The sequence below is a fragment of the Lepidothrix coronata genome, unplaced genomic scaffold (genome assembly GCF_001604755.1).
Source record: "Lepidothrix coronata isolate B3197 unplaced genomic scaffold, Lepidothrix_coronata-1.0 Scaffold7, whole genome shotgun sequence".
NCBI lineage: Eukaryota > Metazoa > Chordata > Aves > Passeriformes > Pipridae > Lepidothrix > Lepidothrix coronata.
In genome coordinates, this window is record NW_016690187.1 from 7,055,185 (window position 1) to 7,073,879 (window position 18,695).

Here is an 18,695-nt window from a genome sequence, read left to right on the forward strand (position 1 = left end):
TTGTAGGATTGTTGGTTGTTTTTCTGTTTGGCAGGCTGTTTTTTCAATTCTTATTCTAACATTCTGCTTTTTTCTTGGTGTTTTGAATTAAATCAAGGTCTTATGCTGTTCTGCTCTACTTATTTGTATAGATGTACATACAAATATGTATGACACATACCACTTTATATATACCACATATCACTTTAATTATACCTGTGAAATGCATCAATGTTGCTTGATTGTTACTTGCACGATGCACCCTGAGGGGGTATGCCTAACCCATACTGTGATGTCAGGTTTAAAGAGACATCCATGCTGATCCAGATAGGAAATTCCTAAGTAACCTGACAGCACAGCATGTCTTGCTGGTTTTGGCAGGTGTGTATTTGACACCAAGGGGACCTCATGTTCGTTGCTAGCTGTTGTACAGTATAGGGAAAGCCTCCAGCTATAAAAAAGTAGCTTCCCTAACACTGCTTATTGTTAGCTATGAGTGTTTTCATAAATATTCTAGTAAAACTGAACAATTTTTTTCCATACAGACATCGCTAGGTCTCTTATTGCCTCTTCTGAGGACAGAAGAAATGAAGGCTACAGCAGCGGCCTTCAGTTTCCTGATAGAGAAAAAACACTTGAATTTGAGCCTGGAAAACCAGTTTATGTCAGCAAAGAAACAATGAAAATGGAGGAGGAGGGGAAAGCCCCTGTTTTCCTCAAACAGGTCCCGAATGTTGAAGTTTGGCAGGGAGATGTAGCTAGGCTCTCTGTTACTGTTACTGGCAGCCCCAAACCCAAAATCGAGTGGTTTTTCAACAGTCTGAAGCTAACCTCGTCTATGGACTGTAAGTTAGTGTTTGCTGGCAATGACCATAGCCTCATCCTCCCATATGTGGGTGTGCAGGACGAGGGTAAGTACACGTGCGTGGCCAGCAATGTACACGGTGAGACCACATGCAGCACCCACCTCCATGTGTGGCAGCGGACACCAGGATTCCCTTGCTTTGCCAAGGAGCCCGACAGCGTGCGGTGTGCCCCAGGCTCCACTGCAGTCTTTGAGTACACAGTGGCTGGGAAGCCAGGCCCCGATGTGCTGTGGTTCAAGGGGAGCGAGCAGCTCTTCTCTGATGTGCGTCGTTCCATTGCTCACCACCCTGACGGTTCAGGCTCCCTGACAGTGTGGGACTGTATGGAGGAGGACACTGGGCTCTACACGTGCAGGGCAGTGAGTGCTCTGGGCGAGGCCATGTGCTCTGCTGAGCTCCTTGTGCTGCCCGAGGAGCATGCTGTGTGCAGGCAGAGCCCAGCCTTGCAGCATTCTGCAGTGGCAGAGGACCAAAGCCCCGTCTTCTATGAGGAGGCTGGTGAGCTTCCTGCTGTGGAAGGAGCACTCAGTCTTGAGGCCATGAGGAAGCCTCTGGCCCTTCTTCAGCTCCAGATGAGCCAGGCAGTGCATGTGTTGCCAAGGGAGGACATCTTGCCTGGCCTGCCACCAACCTTTCTGGCTGTGCAGAGTGTTGAAGAGATGCTCACTCAAGTGGCCATAACACAAGAGAGTGGTAGGCTTCTGGCAGAAGCACGGCAAACCCTCCCTGGTGGCCCACAGGGCGTGGTGCCTGCAGCAGCAACAGAGACACAACTGCCAGGCTGCCTTGGGACTGTGGCTGTACACATACCCTTGATCAAAGAGAAAATCATCCCCAAGGCAGCAGAACAACTGGCTGCTCTGAAGACAGAGGGTTCCCAAATCCTTCTGCAGGTATCAAGCACCACTGAGAGCTGTGCCATAGAAGGTGACCAAATACAGGTCCTTGAAAGCTTTCAGGCAACACAAGGTGAGCTGAAGGCTGAACCCAGATTTCCCTCTGAATTGGCCTTTACTGGGGGCCAAGCTGTCCCTCTGGAGAACATTTCTTCCCTGGAAACAGTAGAGGAAGACTTTGCTGCAAGAATACATGAGGGACAGGCTGTGAGATTTCCCTTGCTCCTGGAAGAAAATCAGTTCCTGGAGGAGGAACATGTTGATCTTTCCAGCCCACCTAAACAGTGGAAAACAGCATCAAGACAACCCCATGAAAAAATGGACTCTGACCAGCTCCAGCCCAGCCAAGTCCTCAACAAAGGGAATCAGCTCACTGCTTTCGTTTCCAAGAGCTGCAACTTGGACATAAAGTCTCAAATTAAAAATGCACTTAAAGCTACAGTGGTAAGTGAGAAAAACCTCTTGTTTTCAGAATGGTTGACTGATAAAGAAAATGTTGAAGTGCAGACAATAAACATCACCAAGGAGAATACACATACCTTGTGCACCTATGTTGTGACCACAGGACGATGCAGTCCCATAGAAATCCCAGTCTCCTTGGGAGACTTCAGCATTCAGACAGCTGACCAGAAAACAGTTTTGAAGGAAGCTTTCTATTCTCTTTGTGAAGATAAACATCTCTTGACAGATGAAAAATGCAAAACATTTCCATTCTATCCCAATTTACTTCTCATAGGAAAACCCTGTGATGAAACCTCTGAGCTGGAGCCCCAGCAGGCTGAGAGTACTATGGAGGCAGAAGAACCATTGGAGCAAGCTTTGCCTACACAACTGATCAACACTGTGACTGGGCGTGGTCAAATCAAGGACGTGGGTGTGGCTGTAGCCACTGCTGATGTAGCCTCTGCAGGTCTTCCTACTCAGACACCCACAGAAACATTGAAAAGGAAAGAGAAAAGGGAAAAAATATGTGAGGAAGAGGGCAGAGAGGATCTGGAAACTAGAGCTGGGAAGTTACAGGCTGAGCTGGGCAAAGAGAGTTGTCCCATCATACACAGTAAACTGGTAGACACTGTTGTGGAGGAAGAGGAGAGTGTCAGGCTGGTCTCTGTCATAACAAATGTCAGTGAGGTGAACTGGTACTTTGAGGGTAAACTGGTATCTTCAGGCAACAAATTCAAGTGTTTGCAAGATCAGGACACATACACACTAGTAATAAACAAAGTGTGTGCGGAGATTCACCAAGGAGAGTACACCTGTGAGGCACTGAATCAAGGTGGAAAAAGAGCAACAGCAGCAAAACTCACAGTTGTTAAAAGAGGTTGGATTATGGGGATAAAATACTGCCTTTTTAATGCACTGCTCTACTAATAAACCTGCCCTACTTGTCTGTACTTTGGATATGGATACAATATTAATACCATCATGCCACTAATCAGAGGGTCCCCTTCTCTCTGGATTGATGGTCTCCTTTTACCACATTGCAAAGCCTCTCACTTCTGTTACCCCAGTCTTTGGTCAGGAACTTTGTTGCTTCATTGCACAAGCATGGTCAGGACAAAGCTGTATCTCAGTCTCAACCACTTCTCCCCTTGTTGCCTGGGAAGTGGACCTACTCTTCCCATTTTTCCTACTACTGCACCCTCTCTCACTCCTTAGAGTCATTGCACAGATTCACCACAATTTCTTATTCACACCATTATTTCTCACAAATCCAGGATAGTGTACCATATATCCCATTGCTATTGTGCATTGCTATTTCACTTTATTTTTCCAGTATCATCACATTGTTTCCTGATGTCATTAGGCACCGTAAGACTGTCTGTCCACTGAGCCTAGTACTGCTTTCATTTCTTACAGATATTTTTTTTTACAGTCACTTCATGTGAATTGCAAGTATGTCACCTTTTCTTTTCCTTTTTTTTTCAGTCAGTCACTTCACTGTTATTTTTCAGAACGTCAGCAGGCAGAGTTTTGAGTTAATCTCTGCTTCTGATTTCAGTTGCACCTATCCTGAGGAGAAGGCTCGAACCCCTGGAGGTGGCTGTAAATCATGTGGCCAAGTTTACCTGTGAGGTGGAGATGGCTCCCAATGTCAAGTTCCAGTGGTACAAAGCCGGACGAGAGATATATGATGGGGACAAATACTCCATTCGCACTTCCAACTACCTCTCCACGCTGGAGATCCCAAGGCCTCAAGTTGTTGACTGTGGAGAATATAGCTGTAAGGCTTCCAATCAGCATGGCAGTGTAAGCTCTACAGCTGTTTTAACAGTAACTGGTAAGTACAGACTTCCAAGAATAACTTCTCCATAAAATATCTTGGTGTATTGTAATGCTTTCACTGCTGTACTTACACTTGTGGAGTTCTTGATTGCTATTATAGTACATAATCCATACCTAATGTTGGCAGGCATAAGCACAGAGAAGGAATAGCTTTTGAGAATGCTGCTTTCCGGTGCTTTCTATACACAGAAAAGGGAATCAGTGTGAAAAGTTTCAGAAGGAAAGAAAAAAGAGAAAAGAGAGTAGGAGGAACAAGACTGTCAACCGAATAAGAGTGCTTTATGAATACATTCTTGAAAAAGGTTTATTTAACTTCCAGACGACAAGAAATAGACTTTTAAATCTGATTTCTTAGTGTAATAGTCACTGCGTAATTATCCTAGCACCCTATGTTTATCCTGCAGCTATACTTGCGACGCAGGTTATGCAGCTCTGCATACCTGAACATCTTTGTGCTGTGGCCAAAGGGGAACTCTATGACTGGGCAAATAGATCTTCTTAAGCAAACAAAAGAGGGTAAAGGGTTTCAGTTTGCAAACTTTTTATCTAATGAGAGCTATACAATTCTTTTTTTTCTTTAAACAAACAAACAAAGAACCCAACAACAAAACAAACCAAAAAAACAAACCACTGTCTTTTGGGCATTTAATGTATGACTTTTTTTTTACTCTGACTTTTCTCTTTGTGGGAGGAGTCTTCATTTGGTCTTTACTAAGTGCTAGCTGTTAGCTAGACTAATGCAAGATGCATGAACTGTGAAATGCGTGCAAACTGACCCGCCTCGAGAGAACAGTACGCAAACATGTCAGTCTTGGGGGAGGAATTTCTGGCTTTTGGTTTATTTTCCTTTAGTTCGTAAATTGCTCCAGAGACTCAAAATTCAAGCTCTGGAGCAATATATAGACCGAAGAAGTACCAACCAAAAGCCAAAATTTATCATCTTTAACTCCTCTTATCTCCTTCACTGCTGGTTTCTTTTGCTTAAGAGTGTCCAGTGACAAGCTGGCCTCTCTTGCTCTCTGTCGCTGGCAAATGTGAAGAAAGAGCATAGGCTCTGTTCCTCACCTCTGGATAACATTGAACCCCTTTGTTTTGCAGAAGCATTTCCACCAACGTTTCTTACCAGACCTGAATCTATCACTACTTTTGTGGGCAAAAGTGCCAAGTTCCTCTGTACTGTTTTGGGCACTCCGGTCATCGACGTCACCTGGCAGAAAGATGGCACGACAATTTCACCTTCAGACCACCATAAAATCTCCAAAATGGAAAATAAACATGTTTTAGAAATTTCCTTTCTCACCACCAGTGACAGAGGGGTTTACACATGCAAAGCTTCCAACAAGTTTGGGGCTGATATTTGCCAGGCTGAAATGGTCATTATAGACAAACCCCACTTCATTAAAGTTTTGCAGTCAGTGCAGTCAGCAGTTAATAAAAAAATACGTCTTGAATGTCAGGTAGATGAAGACAGGAAAGTAACTGTAGAGTGGACAAAGGATGGAAACAAAATCCCTCCAGGCAAAGATTATAAGATTTACTTTGAAGACAAAATAGCCTCACTTGAGATTCCTCTGGCTAAGCTCAAGGATTCAGGCCACTATGTGTGCACTGCCTCAAACGAGGCAGGAAGCAGCTCCTCTTCTGCCAGCGTCACAGTCAGAGGTAAGATAGTTCTATACTACCTTTACCTTTCCTCTTCTTGAGTTCCCCATTTCTTCTTTTTCAGGCAAAAGACTTCTTTGGGCTGAAATTACACCAAATTCTTCTCAGACCTGCTACACTGTCCCCTCTAACTCATTTCCCCTGTTGCCTTCCAGTGCACCATGTGTTACTTCAATATTTTTTTCACCAGAGAAATCCAAGAACTGCTCCTGCATGCAGGGGAGAGATGAAAAAAAAAGGACAGGCAAAACCACAGGAGCTGCAGTTCAGCAAAGATTATGCTGGTGTCTTGTGAACTCATATTTTGTTCTTGTTCAAGGAACCAATCTTTCAAAGTCTTGTATTTCAGCCTTCTTTCCTTTTTCCCTTTCCCTTTTCCATTTCTTTACCCTTTCCTTTTCCATTTTCTGCCCCTTTTTACCATCTCTTCCTCTCTCTTCCCTTTTCCCATTTTTAGAACCACCATCCTTTGTGAAGAAGGTCGATCCATCTTATTTACTGACCCCAGGTGACTCTGCACGCCTTCAATGCAAAATCAAAGGGTCTCCTGAAATCCAGGTTACTTGGTTCAAGAACAACAAGGAAATCCATGAAAGCAACACACACAGGATGTCCTTTGTCAATTCTGTGGCTGTGTTAGATATTTTGGAGATGAAAGTTGATGACAGTGGGACCTACTCATGTGAAGTTGTAAATGAGGTTGGAAGTGACAGCTGCACCACTGAAGTGGTTGTCAAAGGTCTGTCCTTGTTGCTGCCAGTCACTTTCTTGAGAAAAACCTTCCCTTCTTTTTTTTTTTTTTTCTGGCAAGGTTGACTAATTCTTTCTTGCTGCTTTTGTAGAGCCTCCGTCTTTCATCCGAACACTTGAACCTGCAGAGGTAGTGAAGGGAACAAACACCGTTCTTCAGTGTGAGGTTGCTGGCACTGGACCATTTGAGATTAGCTGGTACAAAGACAAGAAACAGATTCGCAGTAGTAAAAAATACAGGTTGACCTCTCAGAAAGCTGTTATTTCTCTGGAGGTGTCTGCATTTAATAGTGCAGATGTTGGTGAATACGAGTGTGTGATAGCTAATGAAGTCGGAAAGTGCATGTGCAGTGCCACATACATCTTGAAAGGTCAGTAGGAGAGAGAAAACTCCACTTACTGATGGGATTGGCAAAAACTTCTTATTTCTTAAAATGTCTTTTCTTTGGATTTGGGGGTAGCTGGGGAGAATGGGAGAATCTTCTTCTCTTAAATTCTTTGTGTACCTTAACTCTTATCTGGCATCAAACCTGTGAATTTGAAGGACATTGAGATTAAAGGGCCATGCATTTGCTCCCAGCGGGAGAATGCTGCTCTTCTACTTGCTTGCTCTTTTGTTGAATTGCTATGTGTATTGTATGTACTGTCTTACAAAACTGTCTTGAAGTAGCAGATTTCATGTGATGATGCAGTAGCAAATGAGTGTTTTTTCTTCTCTCTCTTCTTTGAACTAGAACCACCGTCTTTTGTTAAGAAAATCGAAAATGTGACGGCTCTGGCTGGAGATAGTATTACGTTACAGGCCGTGGTGAAAGGGTCAGAGCCTATTTCTGTAATGTGGATGAAGGGCAAAGACGTTATTAAAGATGATAACAATGTGAGAGTGACATTTGATCATGGTCTAGCAACGCTGCAAATTACTGGTGTCCAGCTGAGCTCTGGTGGCAAATACACCTGTGTGGCTGAGAATGATGCAGGAAGTCAGTCCTGCTTTGGTGAACTAGCAGTGAAAGGTTAGTGGAGAAGGGCCGTGATCCCCACAGTCTCCCACCTGAGAGAAAGAGCAATTTCCTTTTGTCCTTAACACCAGTTGTTTAATTCTGTTGTAGAACCTGCCAAAATAATTGAAAAAGCTGAAGTGATCCAGGTTACAGCAGGGGAACCAGCTATTTTGGAGTACACTGTCACAGGCACTCCAGAGCTAAAAACCAAATGGTTCAAAGACGGAAGGCCACTACCTGCCAGCAAAAAATATAGGATCAGCTTCAAAAATAACATTGCCCAGCTCAAGTTTTATGCTACTGAAATGCAGGACAGTGGCGAATACACCTTTGAGATATCCAATGATGTGGGCATCAGCTCTTGTACTACCAGCTTCACTGTGCTAGGTTGGTACTGACCCTTTCCAAAGAGCCCTGTTGCTCTGCCCTGCACCACCCAACAGAGCCAGAAGCAGAAGAACATGCCTGTTTTGCTCATGTGTTTGTTTCTGTAATTTTTTTCACTCTCAACAGATCGCACTCTCCCTCCCTTCTTTACTAAACCACTGAAGAATATTGACAGCATCATTAACACCTCATGCCGCCTAGACTGCAAAATTTCAGGTTCTCTTCCAATGACCGTCTCTTGGTTCAAGCAGGACACTGAGATCACTACAAGTGCCAAGTACACAGTACATTTTGCAGAAGGCTCAGCATCTTTGGAAATCAAACACCTAGATGCAAGTGATGCTGGGGTCTACATTTGCAGAGCCGCAAACTCTGCTGGTAGCAAAGAGAGCAGTAGTACATTGTTTGTAAAAGGTTTGGCAACTCGTTTCACATTTCTTGGAATTTTGCTTTTCGTGTGATAATACTTTTCTTTCCCAAACTGCAGGCCATGTGTCTTACTCTTGACAATTTTTTCCTTTCAATGCAATATAGAGCCCCCCAGCTTCACTGTAGAACCAGAGTCTCAAGATGTACTGCCTGCGTCAACCGTACATTTCAAAGGCACATTTAAAGGCACAACACCACTGACAGTGAAATGGTTTAAAGGTGATACTGAGCTCGTGACAGGAGGAGCCTGCTACATTATGACAGAAGCATTAGCAAGTTACTTGGAGCTTTATGCAGTCAAACCAGCAGACTCTGGAAAATACACCTGCAAAGTCTCCAATGTAGCTGGTTCAGTAACATGCAGTGCAAACTTGTTTGTAAAAGGTTTGCATTCTTACTCTCTTTTAAAATTCTAGCTGCTGGATTGACCCAGTGGCGCTCTTTCCTGCTTTCTTTGTTCTGAACGTTCTTCTTAAATCCACAGAACCTGCTGCCTTCAAGGAGAAGCTAGAGCCGACCCATCTGGTAAAGAAAGGTGGATATGTTGAGCTGACCTGTGAAGTCACTGGTACTCCTGAGATTAAAATCACATGGTTCAAGGATGATAGAGAGCTAAAAGAGAGTAAAAAATACAGGATGTCTTGTGCAAAATCTTTGGCAATACTCCATGTTTCAGAAGTTGATACTGAAGACAGTGGAGAATATATTTGTGAGGCCAAAAATGATGCTGGAAAAGATATTTGCAGTAGTGTTGTTACAGTCAAAGGTGTGTGTGACATCCAGCCGCACAGTTTGTCTTTTTAAATTCAGTACAGTGTTAGAGGCTTCAGAAGTCTGACTAACACAATTGCACTCTCTTTTTGCACTGTAGAGTCACCCTACTTTAGCAAGGAGTTTCAGTCCATGGAAGTCTTGAAGGATTCTGATGTGGTTTTGGAGTGTGAGGTGCTTGGCACGCCTCCCTTTGAAGTGTTTTGGGTGAAAGATGATAAACCCGTGCGGAGCAGTAAGAAGCACAGAATAAGCATTGAAAAATCTTTGATTAGTCTCCACGTTTTCAGGTTTGATGCTTCTGATGTTGGCGAGTATCAATGTAGAGTAACAAACGATGTTGGGAGCTGCCTCTGCAGTTCAGAGGTCACACTGAAAGGTTAGTTCAATGTGTAGAGCACCACTAGCATGCTTTTAGCCCAGTGTGGTATCTATGCCACAGTTGTGCACCAAACCCATACTTACATAGCCACTTTCTTCCTGCCAGAGCCTCCACAGTTTTTGAAGAGGATAGAAAACATTAGTTCCCTTCGAGGGGGCACAGTTGTGTTTCAGGCTGCTATTAAAGGCTCCTTGCCCATCACTGTGTCCTGGTTGAAAGACAATGATGAAGTGATTGAAGACAGCAATATCAAAATGACCTTTGTGAACAATGTTGCCACTCTTCTGGTGAGATCTATTGAGCTGAAACATGATGGGAAATATTTCTGTCAGGCTAAAAATGAGGCAGGAATTCAGAGGTGTTCTGCTCTGCTGACTGTCAAAGGTTGGTCTTACCCTGAGGGCTTGCAGTGATCATAGATGGTTCCCTTGTGATTTTTACAGATACCCTTAACACTCTATCTCCTTGTTTACAACAGAACCTGCTACAATTGTGGACAAGGCTGTGTCAATAGATGTGACTGAGGGAGACCCAGCAACCTTACAGTGTAAATTTTCGGGAACAAAACCTATTACAGCCAAATGGTTCAAAGATGGCAAGGAACTGACATTAGGCCCAAAATATAAGATCAGTATTACAGATACTGTCTCAGTCCTAAAGGTGCTTCATGCAGAAAAGAAGGATAGTGGAGAATACACTTTTGAGGTTCACAATGACGTTGGGAGCAGTAGCTGTTCTGCCAGCATTAATGTCCTAGGTGTGTATGGGCTTTCTCTTACCATTGTTTTTAGATTCAAAATCTTTTCTCCTGAGCTGATATCTGTCACAATCAAGGCTGAATTTCATACTTTGTCTTTTTACTCTGTCTTGGATAGATCTCATTATACCACCTAAATTCACAAAAAAACTCAAGAAAATGGACAGCATTAAGGGGTCTTTTGTCCACCTGGAGTGCATAGTGTCTGGTTCACATCCTATAAGTATCCAGTGGTACAAGGATGGCCAAGAAATAACAGCAAGTGAAAAGCACAAATATTCTTTCCATGATAATACTGCATTTCTGGAAATAAATAAACTGGAAGGCACAGACACTGGCTCTTACACCTGTGAAGCAACAAATAAAGCAGGAAGCAACCAATGCAGCGGGTTCTTAACAGTCAAAGGTTTGAGTTCCTTCTTTGTCTTGTGTTAGGGGTCTCATTCATAATTTTGGACTTCCCTGTCTCAGTGTAATCCCCTTTCTTCCTTTTTGCATGTTATAGAACCTCCATATTTTGTGGAAAAACCCCAATCTCAAGAGGTTGTGCCCAGTGCTAGGGTTCAGTTCAAAGCACTGGTGAAAGGGTCCACTCCTCTGCAGATAAAGTGGTTTAAAGACAGCCAGGAGCTCCTGTCTGGAGCCAATCGATCTGTCTGGAAGGATGACACATCTAGTGTACTGGAGCTCTTCTCAGCTAGAACGTCTGATTCTGGGAACTACACTTGTCAGATAAGCAATGATGTGGGGACTGCAACTTGCAAAGCAACTCTGTTTGTAAAAGGTGTGCAACCCAATCTCCTCATTTTTTTGGTTCTGATTTTTCTGTGCAATTTTGGTGGGAGGGGAAGGAAACCTTTTTATTTCTTTAAATTCTATATTTTATTCACACCTTAAATATTAAAAGCCTCAACTTCTCTGTCCATCTTCTAGAGCCCCCCAGATTTATTCAGATGCCAACTTCTGTAATAGCTTTGCGTGAAGGACAGTCCACCACTTTCGAGTGCCAGGTAGTAGGCACACCAGAGATCCACATTACATGGTACCTGGATGGGAATGAAGTGACTGACCAGGCTAAGTACGGCATCTCCTTCATAGATGGATTAGCCACTTTGAAAGTCACTCAAGCCAGAGTGGCAGATAGTGGGATTTATGTTTGCGAAGCCCACAATGATGCAGGTAGTGAGAGCTGCAGCATTGAGCTGAAAGTAAAAGGTTAGTTTTGAACATCTTGTCATCTATGTCACATATCTGGGATGAGGAAGTAGGAGATACTTCTTCTCCCCTCAAAACTGTTTAAGGTTACTATCTACTAAAGGTTATTATCATTCTTCTTTATAGAGCCTCCAACCTTTGTTCGGGAGTTGAGTCCCACCAAGGTAGTGAAGGGCTCAGAGGCCACACTAGAGTGTGAGGTGACTGGTACTCCTCCATTTGAGGTGAAGTGGCTGAAGAACAATAAGGAGATGTTCAGCAGCAAGAAATATGCCATCTCCACCAAAGAATCAGTATTTACTCTTAATGTGACTAACTGTGATGTCTCAGATGTTGGTGAATATCAGTGTATTATATCAAATGAAGGTGGGAGCTGTTCTTGCAGCACAAGGCTCAGCTTGAAAGGTCAGTCCTCTAGGAAGCGTACCTCAAACATTATATCACCTAGCTAAACTGTAGTGACTAGGATTACTTTATATGATCTCTCTTTCCCCTCTTCCCTTTCCATGCCTTCTCTTCTAAACCAAACTCACACAACAGAACCACCATCCTTCGTCAAGAAGCTGGAGAACGTCACTAGCATTTTGAAAGGTGATGCATTCTTTCAGTGCATCGTAGCAGGTGCTCAGCCCTTATCTGTGTCATGGATAAAAGATGAGAAAATACTAGAAGACGATGAGCATCACCATATTACCTTTGAGAACAACGTGGCCACACTGAAGCTTGCTAATGTTGACCTCAGCCACAGAGGGAGATACACCTGTCAGGCCAAGAATGAATCTGGCTTGGAGAAGTGTTTTGCTTTGCTTTTTGTACAAGGTGTGTACAAGGTGTGACCTTGATGAGTATTTGAAAGTCAGTCCCCTATCTACATAGCTAACTGTTGTTTTTATACTCTTTATACCTCAGAGCCTGCACAGATCATAGAAAAGGCTAAATCGCTTAAAGTCACTGAAAGAGACCCTGTGACTTTGGAGTGTGCTGTGGCTGGGACGCCAGAGCTCCGAATAAGATGGTACAAAGATGGCAAACAGCTCCTGCCCAGTAGATACTACACAATGACCTTTGAAAACAATGTGGCCAGTTTCAGGATTGAACCCGTATCAAAGGAGGATAGTGGTACATACAGTTTTAAGGTTGAAAATGACTTTGGAAGTAGCACCTGTGAAGCTGTTCTGACTGTGCTAGGTTTGTATTGACATATGGGAAATTTGCCAATACAGGGAGGGAATGAAAAAAATAATAATTTCTGTGAAAGCTAAGCAAGAAGTTAACCAATGTGTTTTTGCCATTTCTTGTGTTGGGCAGATCAATCAATTCCTCCTGTATTTATCAAAAAACTAACCAAAAAGGATACCGTTCTGGGATCTTCTATCCAAATGGAGTGCAAAGTCTCTGGGTCACTCCCCATTATTGCAAAATGGTTTAAGGATGGAAAAGAGATAACTGACAGTGCAAAATATAGAAGTCTGTGCCATGAGAACACTATGTCACTTGAGATTGCTAATCTAGAGCTGGCAGACAGTGCAAATTACACGTGCAGTGTCTCTAATGTTGCTGGAAACGACTCTTGCAGTGCTGTCCTGACTGTGAAAGGTTTGAAACTCTTTTAATACTTCTTATTTGTGATAGATGCTGGAAAAATATCTTAAATCTTGTTCTAACATAACACTCTTATATATCTTGATGTAAATACTAAAAACTTGGTCTCCATGCTTGCCTCACTAATTTTCTTCATTCTTAGACATTTCTGATGTAACTGAGTATTTCTTTTTCTTAAAAACTCCAGAACCACCAAGCTTCTTAGTAAAACCTGAAAGCCAACAAGCCATCCCAGATTCCACAGTGGAGTTTAAGGCCACACTAAAAGGAACACCACCCTTTACAGTAAAGTGGTTCAAAGAAGATTTAGAACTTGTATCTGGTCCAACTTGTTTCATTGGGATTGAAGGTTCAACCGGGTTCTTAACCCTCTATTCAGTGGATACTTCTAGGACTGGGCGCTACACTTGCCACGTTTCAAATGACGTTGGCAGTGACTCTTGCACTACAACATTGATGGTAACAGGTGTGAACTCTTTCTTGATGTGTTGCAGTCTTTTTGTCTCTTTCTTCTCTTTCCTTTTCGCCAAACCCACTCCAGTGATCTTTGATACACTGCCAAGTGAATTCCCTTTCTTGTGCTTGCAACCCATAGTTTTTTGGCTCTTTTTCCCCATGTTTTCTTTCCAGTATTAATTCAGACCTTCCTGACCCCACTTTTTTGGTTTTTTTAGAACCACCCAAGTTTGCTAAGAAGCTAGAGGCAACAAAAGTAGTCAAGCAGGGTGACTCAGCCCGGCTTGAGTGCAAAGTAAGTGGATCTCCAGAGATGAAAGTAGTGTGGTTCAGAAATGACCATGAAATTGTTGCCAGTGAAAAATTCCGGATGTCTTTCATTGACTCTGTGGCCGTGCTTGAAATGAATCATCTCAGTACTGATGAGAGCGGTGACTACATCTGTGAAGCTCACAACCCTGCCGGCAAGGCCAGCTGTAGCACCAAAGTCACAGTGAAAGGTTAGCTGTTCTCTTGTTCTCTGATTGCATCCTATTTTTCCTCTGGTGGTTGTACCCCTTGGAAATCCACAGGAACATGAGTTTAATTTCTTATTTCAGGACTGCCCTTTTCTTCATGTCATGTTTGTTTCTTGATGCCCCTCATCCTCCTTGCCAATGCCCAAACAAGGATGATGTTCTTAATGCAGAAAAGTTTTAAGCTAGTTGTTCTCCAGCTCTAAATTTTAAATGTCCAAGACAGATCATAGTGGGGATTTCTATATAAAGGATCTGAAATATGAAGGAAAAGAACAGATATAAACTGACTAGTGTCAGTTTTACACTGTGTATGGGAGATTACTGAGACCTGTACCCTCTCTCCCAAGGGTCACTCTTCTGTTTACCTTTTATACAGAGGAGCTAAGGGCTCTGAATGCTCACCTGTGGGCAAGTTAATTTCATAATGTGCCCAGAAAATGAGGGAAGCCCTTGCCCCTTCTGAAGATATTCTCAGCAGTTTCATTGTTTAGAAGCTGATATCAGTAAACTGTTTGTTGGCCAAATAGTTCTAGACTCCTTTCTAAAAATGTTCCTCTCTTCCCTTGTTAGAACCTCCTGTCTTTAGCAGGAAACCCTCTCCAGTAGACATTGTCAAAGGATCTGAGGTTAGCCTGGAATGTGAGATTTCAGGAACACCTCCATTTGACGTTGCCTGGTACAAAGACAGGAGACAAATCCGCAGTAGTAAGAAGTACAAGGTTACAGCCAAAAACTACCAGACAAGTGTTCGCATTCTTAATATTGAAGCTGCGGATGTTGGTGAATATCAGTGCAAAGCACAGAACGATGTAGGAAGTGACACTTGTTTTTGCGCTGTGAAACTGAAAGGTAAAGTATTGATACACATGCCTTCTGCAGTGCTCCCAAGGATGCTGCATTGCTCTTCTTTAAGAAAACACTGTGAGTATTTACTGTAACTGCATATTTCTTCTTCAGAACCACCAAAATTCTTGACTAAAATAAACAGCGTGACTGTTGTGGTTGGTGAACCAGTAGAGTTACAAGCAAAAGTGGAGGGCTCCCAGCCAATTGCTGTGCAGTGGCTTAAAGACAAAGAGGAAATTATTAGAGAAAGTGAAAACACGAAGATCACATTTATGGAAAATATTGCAACTTTACAATTTGTTCACACGGAGACAAGCAATGCTGGAAAATACACCTGTCAGATCAGAAATGATGCTGGAAGTCGCGAGTGTATGGCTACCTTAACTATTCTAGGTTGGTAAAAAGCACAAATTCATGAAAGTTTTTTTTTTCTAAAGTTAGAAACTTGGCTATTTAGTGTCAGCTGTATACTCTGCTTATGCCCCTGAGTTCAAAACAATCAAAACAGAGAATCATTCTCTGCCCAACAAGCAGCAGTCAGGTTCCGTATTTCCAGTTTTCAGGGATAGGAGTAAAAGGAACCACTCATGCCTGGTGGGAGAGGGACAGACAGTTGCATTTTTCTCTTAGGAGATTAAAATATTTGTACTTAATTTTTTAGAGCATCTCAAACTTCCAGTTTGGGGTAGAAGAAAGGATGGAAAAAAACAGCTGAAAAACTTCCACTCTAACAAACTGAAATTTCTTTAGCATCAAATGTGTAAACTCCATCTTATACTGCTATAATGCTTATAGTTAGTACTAATCAAATCCTGTTTTCACCATATACATTACCCATGTCTCCTTCCAGAGCCTGCAGTCATTGTAGAGAAAGCAGAGCCAATGAGAGTTACTGTAGGAGATGCCTGTACTTTGGAGTGCAAAGTGGCAGGCACACCACAGCTTTCCACTGGGTGGTTCAAGGACGGCAAAGAGCTGACCAGCAGCCAAAAATACAAAATTACTTTCCTCAATAACGTATCTACACTTAAAATTATGGATGCAGAAAAGGAAGATGGTGGACTGTATACTTTTGCAGTGCAAAACGACGTGGGGAAAAGCAGTTGCACAGCATCAGTTGATGTTTTAGGTTGGTTGGGTATCTTGTCTTCTATCTTTTACAAAAGCTTTTGTTTGGTCATGTTCTCTGTCCTTTCTTCCATTCCTTTCCTCATTTTCTCTCTAACCTTGGATTTATTATGTTTTCTTATGCAGATCGAATCATTCCTCCTTCTTTCACAAGAAAACTAAAGGACACCCCCTGTGTTCTGGGTTCATCAGCACTGCTGGAATGTAAAGTGTCAGGTTCACCTCCTATTTCTGTTGCCTGGTTTCAAAATGGACTTAAGTTAGTCAATGGAGAAAAACATCAAATCTCCTTTTCAGATAACCTTTGTATTTTAGAAGTTAATTCACTGAGCAACTCAGATACTGGAACTTACACCTGCAAAGCTACCAACGTAGCTGGTTCAGATGAATGCAGTGCTGTATTGACCGTACAAGGTCAGTATATGATAGTCAGGAAGCTCTCTGAGCTGTTCTTTTCTCTTTCTCTTTTGAAATTGCCTGCGGTCTCTTGTAAATATTCTTGGGGAAAATTATTGACTGAAAAATAAAGATTTTGCTCTTTGTCTTCAGTAGTGTGTGGAAATGCCAGAGTTATGCTGCAGCAACCTGTCTCATCTCTCTTTTTCTCTTGTGTGTTTAGAGCCACCATCTTTTGAGAGGACACCAGAGCCTCTGGACGTGTTGCCAGGCACAAGCATCACTTTCACATGTGTTGTCAGAGGAACCCCTCCTTTTAAGGTCAACTGGTTTAGAGGGGCCAATGAGCTTGTGCCAGGGGACAAATGCAATATCTACTTGGAGGAGTCCGTTGTGGAGCTTGAGTTATTTGATGTAACTCCTCCCCAAAGTGGAGAGTATACTTGTCTAGTGACTAATGATGCTGGCAGGGCAAATTGTTCAACACACCTTACAGTAAAAGGTTTGTAAAGATAGATCTCTCTATTTACCTTAAAATATTTTTTCCTTCTCTCCATTTGGCATGTTGTGTTCAACATTTGTGACTTCTTACCTTTCATTAGAGCCAGCTGTCTTTGTGAAGAAACTGAGTGATCAGTACGTGGAACCTGGCAAGCCCATCATCCTGGAGGGCACTTACACAGGCAGCCTCCCCATCTCTGTGACATGGAAGAAGAATGGCCACACCATCACACAATCTCAGAAGTGTAGCATCACCACCACAGAGAAATCCTGCATCCTGGAAATACTTGACAGCACCAAAGAAGATTCAGGAGAATACACTTGCCATGTTGAAAATGAGGCGGGAAGAGATGTTTGCGAGGCTGTAGTCTCTACCCTAGGTGTGTGCTCCCTTTGCTTCTTTTTCTTGCCTTTTTTTCAAGTATATGCTTTCCAAGGCCTGACACTACAATGACCCTATCTAATTGCTTCTCTTTTTTAGAACCTCCCTATTTTGTTACACACTTGGAACCTCTTGAGGTGTCAGTTGGGGATTATACAACATTGCAATGTCGCGTTGCTGGAACACCAGAAATTACGGTGTCTTGGTACAAAGGTGACACAAAACTCAGGTCTACTCCTGAGTACAAAGTGTTCTTTAAAGACAACGTTGCTACACTTATTTTTAACAAAGTGGTTAGCAATGACACTGGAGAATATATCTGCAAGGCAGAAAACAGTGTAGGAACTGCATCTACAAAGGCTCTCTTAACAGTTCAAGGTGATGATTTTATATTAACTTGATAAAATTCTTTTTCTCTCACAAAACTATAAAAAAATTGCTTACTGGGGATTATTTATCCTTTACTTGCTTTCTTCTAGAGCGCAAACGACCACCTTCCTTTGCAAGAAAGTTAAAGGACATCGAGCACCCTGCTGGTTTACCCCTTAAATTTATGTGTCGGCTCAATGGCTCAGAACCCATTACTGTTACTTGGCACAAAGATGGGGTGCCACTGAGTGATGACCACAATGTGCACACATCCTTTGTAGATAACGTTGCAGTGCTGCAACTAGTGCGAACCGAGATGAATCATACTGGGCAGTACTCCTGCACAGCCACCAATTCTGTGGGCACTGCCACCACAAGTGCTAGGCTCACAGTGGCAGGTGTGTTGGCTTATAAAATTTTGGCCTGGATCACAGGCTCCTCTCTCTCATTTCATGCATGCGATGGTATCTATGTGTTGGATTAACTTTTTTGTGAGGTGTATTACATGGTTTTCTTGTGCTTTTAGAACCCAAGCAAGCACCTGTCTTTGACACCAAACCAGAATCTATTGATGTGCCTTTTGGAGAAAGTGCTGACTTTGAATGTCATGTTACGGGTGCCCAGCCAATACACATAACCTGGTCCAAAGATGGTCGGGAGATTCGAACTGGAGGAAACTTCAATATTACATTTATAAACAACACAGCTCACCTTCGAGTGCTCAGAGTGGGTAAAGGAGACTCTGGCCAATATACTTGCCAAGCTAGTAACGAAGCTGGGAAAGATTTTTGCTCAGCCCAACTCAGTGTCAAAGGTATTAAGACTAAATCACCTTTGTTTGTGTGTTTTCTTTTTCTTGGGTAAAGAGACTTTTTTGTCTCATCTTCTACCATTTCTAGTTCAGAAATATATAGTAAGTAGCTTTCCAGACAGCAGACATAAACCATGAAGTGACCTTCTCCCATCATAATATGTAACAGTAGAAACCTTCTGTGCCTGCGAAATCTCTCTCTTTGTGAACCTTTTTGTAGGTACAATTGCACTCACACTGCTTTTAACTTTAGTGGTTAGCTACAGTCTCTGTGGTATTCAGTCATAGTAATTACTATATGGAAC

The 18,695-nt window shown here is 42.6% G+C and overlaps 1 protein-coding gene across 1 annotated transcript in view; it reads left to right on the plus strand.

Annotated features, from left to right (window-relative positions):
- Positions 1–18,695, plus strand: part of TTN (titin) — a 244,207-nt gene that overhangs the window by 50,588 nt on the left and 174,924 nt on the right. Inside the window, exons 44-73 of the mRNA XM_017834916.1 lie at positions 3,744–4,022; positions 5,126–5,689; positions 6,147–6,428; positions 6,532–6,810; positions 7,174–7,452; positions 7,549–7,827; positions 7,954–8,241; positions 8,362–8,640; positions 8,741–9,022; positions 9,128–9,406; positions 9,515–9,793; positions 9,888–10,166; positions 10,285–10,572; positions 10,672–10,950; positions 11,100–11,381; positions 11,508–11,786; positions 11,922–12,200; positions 12,291–12,569; positions 12,690–12,977; positions 13,171–13,449; positions 13,658–13,939; positions 14,528–14,806; positions 14,915–15,196; positions 15,654–15,932; positions 16,058–16,345; positions 16,551–16,829; positions 16,930–17,208; positions 17,310–17,588; positions 17,690–17,977; positions 18,106–18,393. Coding sequence (XP_017690405.1) covers positions 3,744–4,022; positions 5,126–5,689; positions 6,147–6,428; positions 6,532–6,810; positions 7,174–7,452; positions 7,549–7,827; positions 7,954–8,241; positions 8,362–8,640; positions 8,741–9,022; positions 9,128–9,406; positions 9,515–9,793; positions 9,888–10,166; positions 10,285–10,572; positions 10,672–10,950; positions 11,100–11,381; positions 11,508–11,786; positions 11,922–12,200; positions 12,291–12,569; positions 12,690–12,977; positions 13,171–13,449; positions 13,658–13,939; positions 14,528–14,806; positions 14,915–15,196; positions 15,654–15,932; positions 16,058–16,345; positions 16,551–16,829; positions 16,930–17,208; positions 17,310–17,588; positions 17,690–17,977; positions 18,106–18,393 — 8,724 coding nt within the window. The remainder of the gene's footprint in view (positions 1–3,743; positions 4,023–5,125; positions 5,690–6,146; positions 6,429–6,531; positions 6,811–7,173; positions 7,453–7,548; positions 7,828–7,953; positions 8,242–8,361; positions 8,641–8,740; positions 9,023–9,127; positions 9,407–9,514; positions 9,794–9,887; positions 10,167–10,284; positions 10,573–10,671; positions 10,951–11,099; positions 11,382–11,507; positions 11,787–11,921; positions 12,201–12,290; positions 12,570–12,689; positions 12,978–13,170; positions 13,450–13,657; positions 13,940–14,527; positions 14,807–14,914; positions 15,197–15,653; positions 15,933–16,057; positions 16,346–16,550; positions 16,830–16,929; positions 17,209–17,309; positions 17,589–17,689; positions 17,978–18,105; positions 18,394–18,695) is intronic.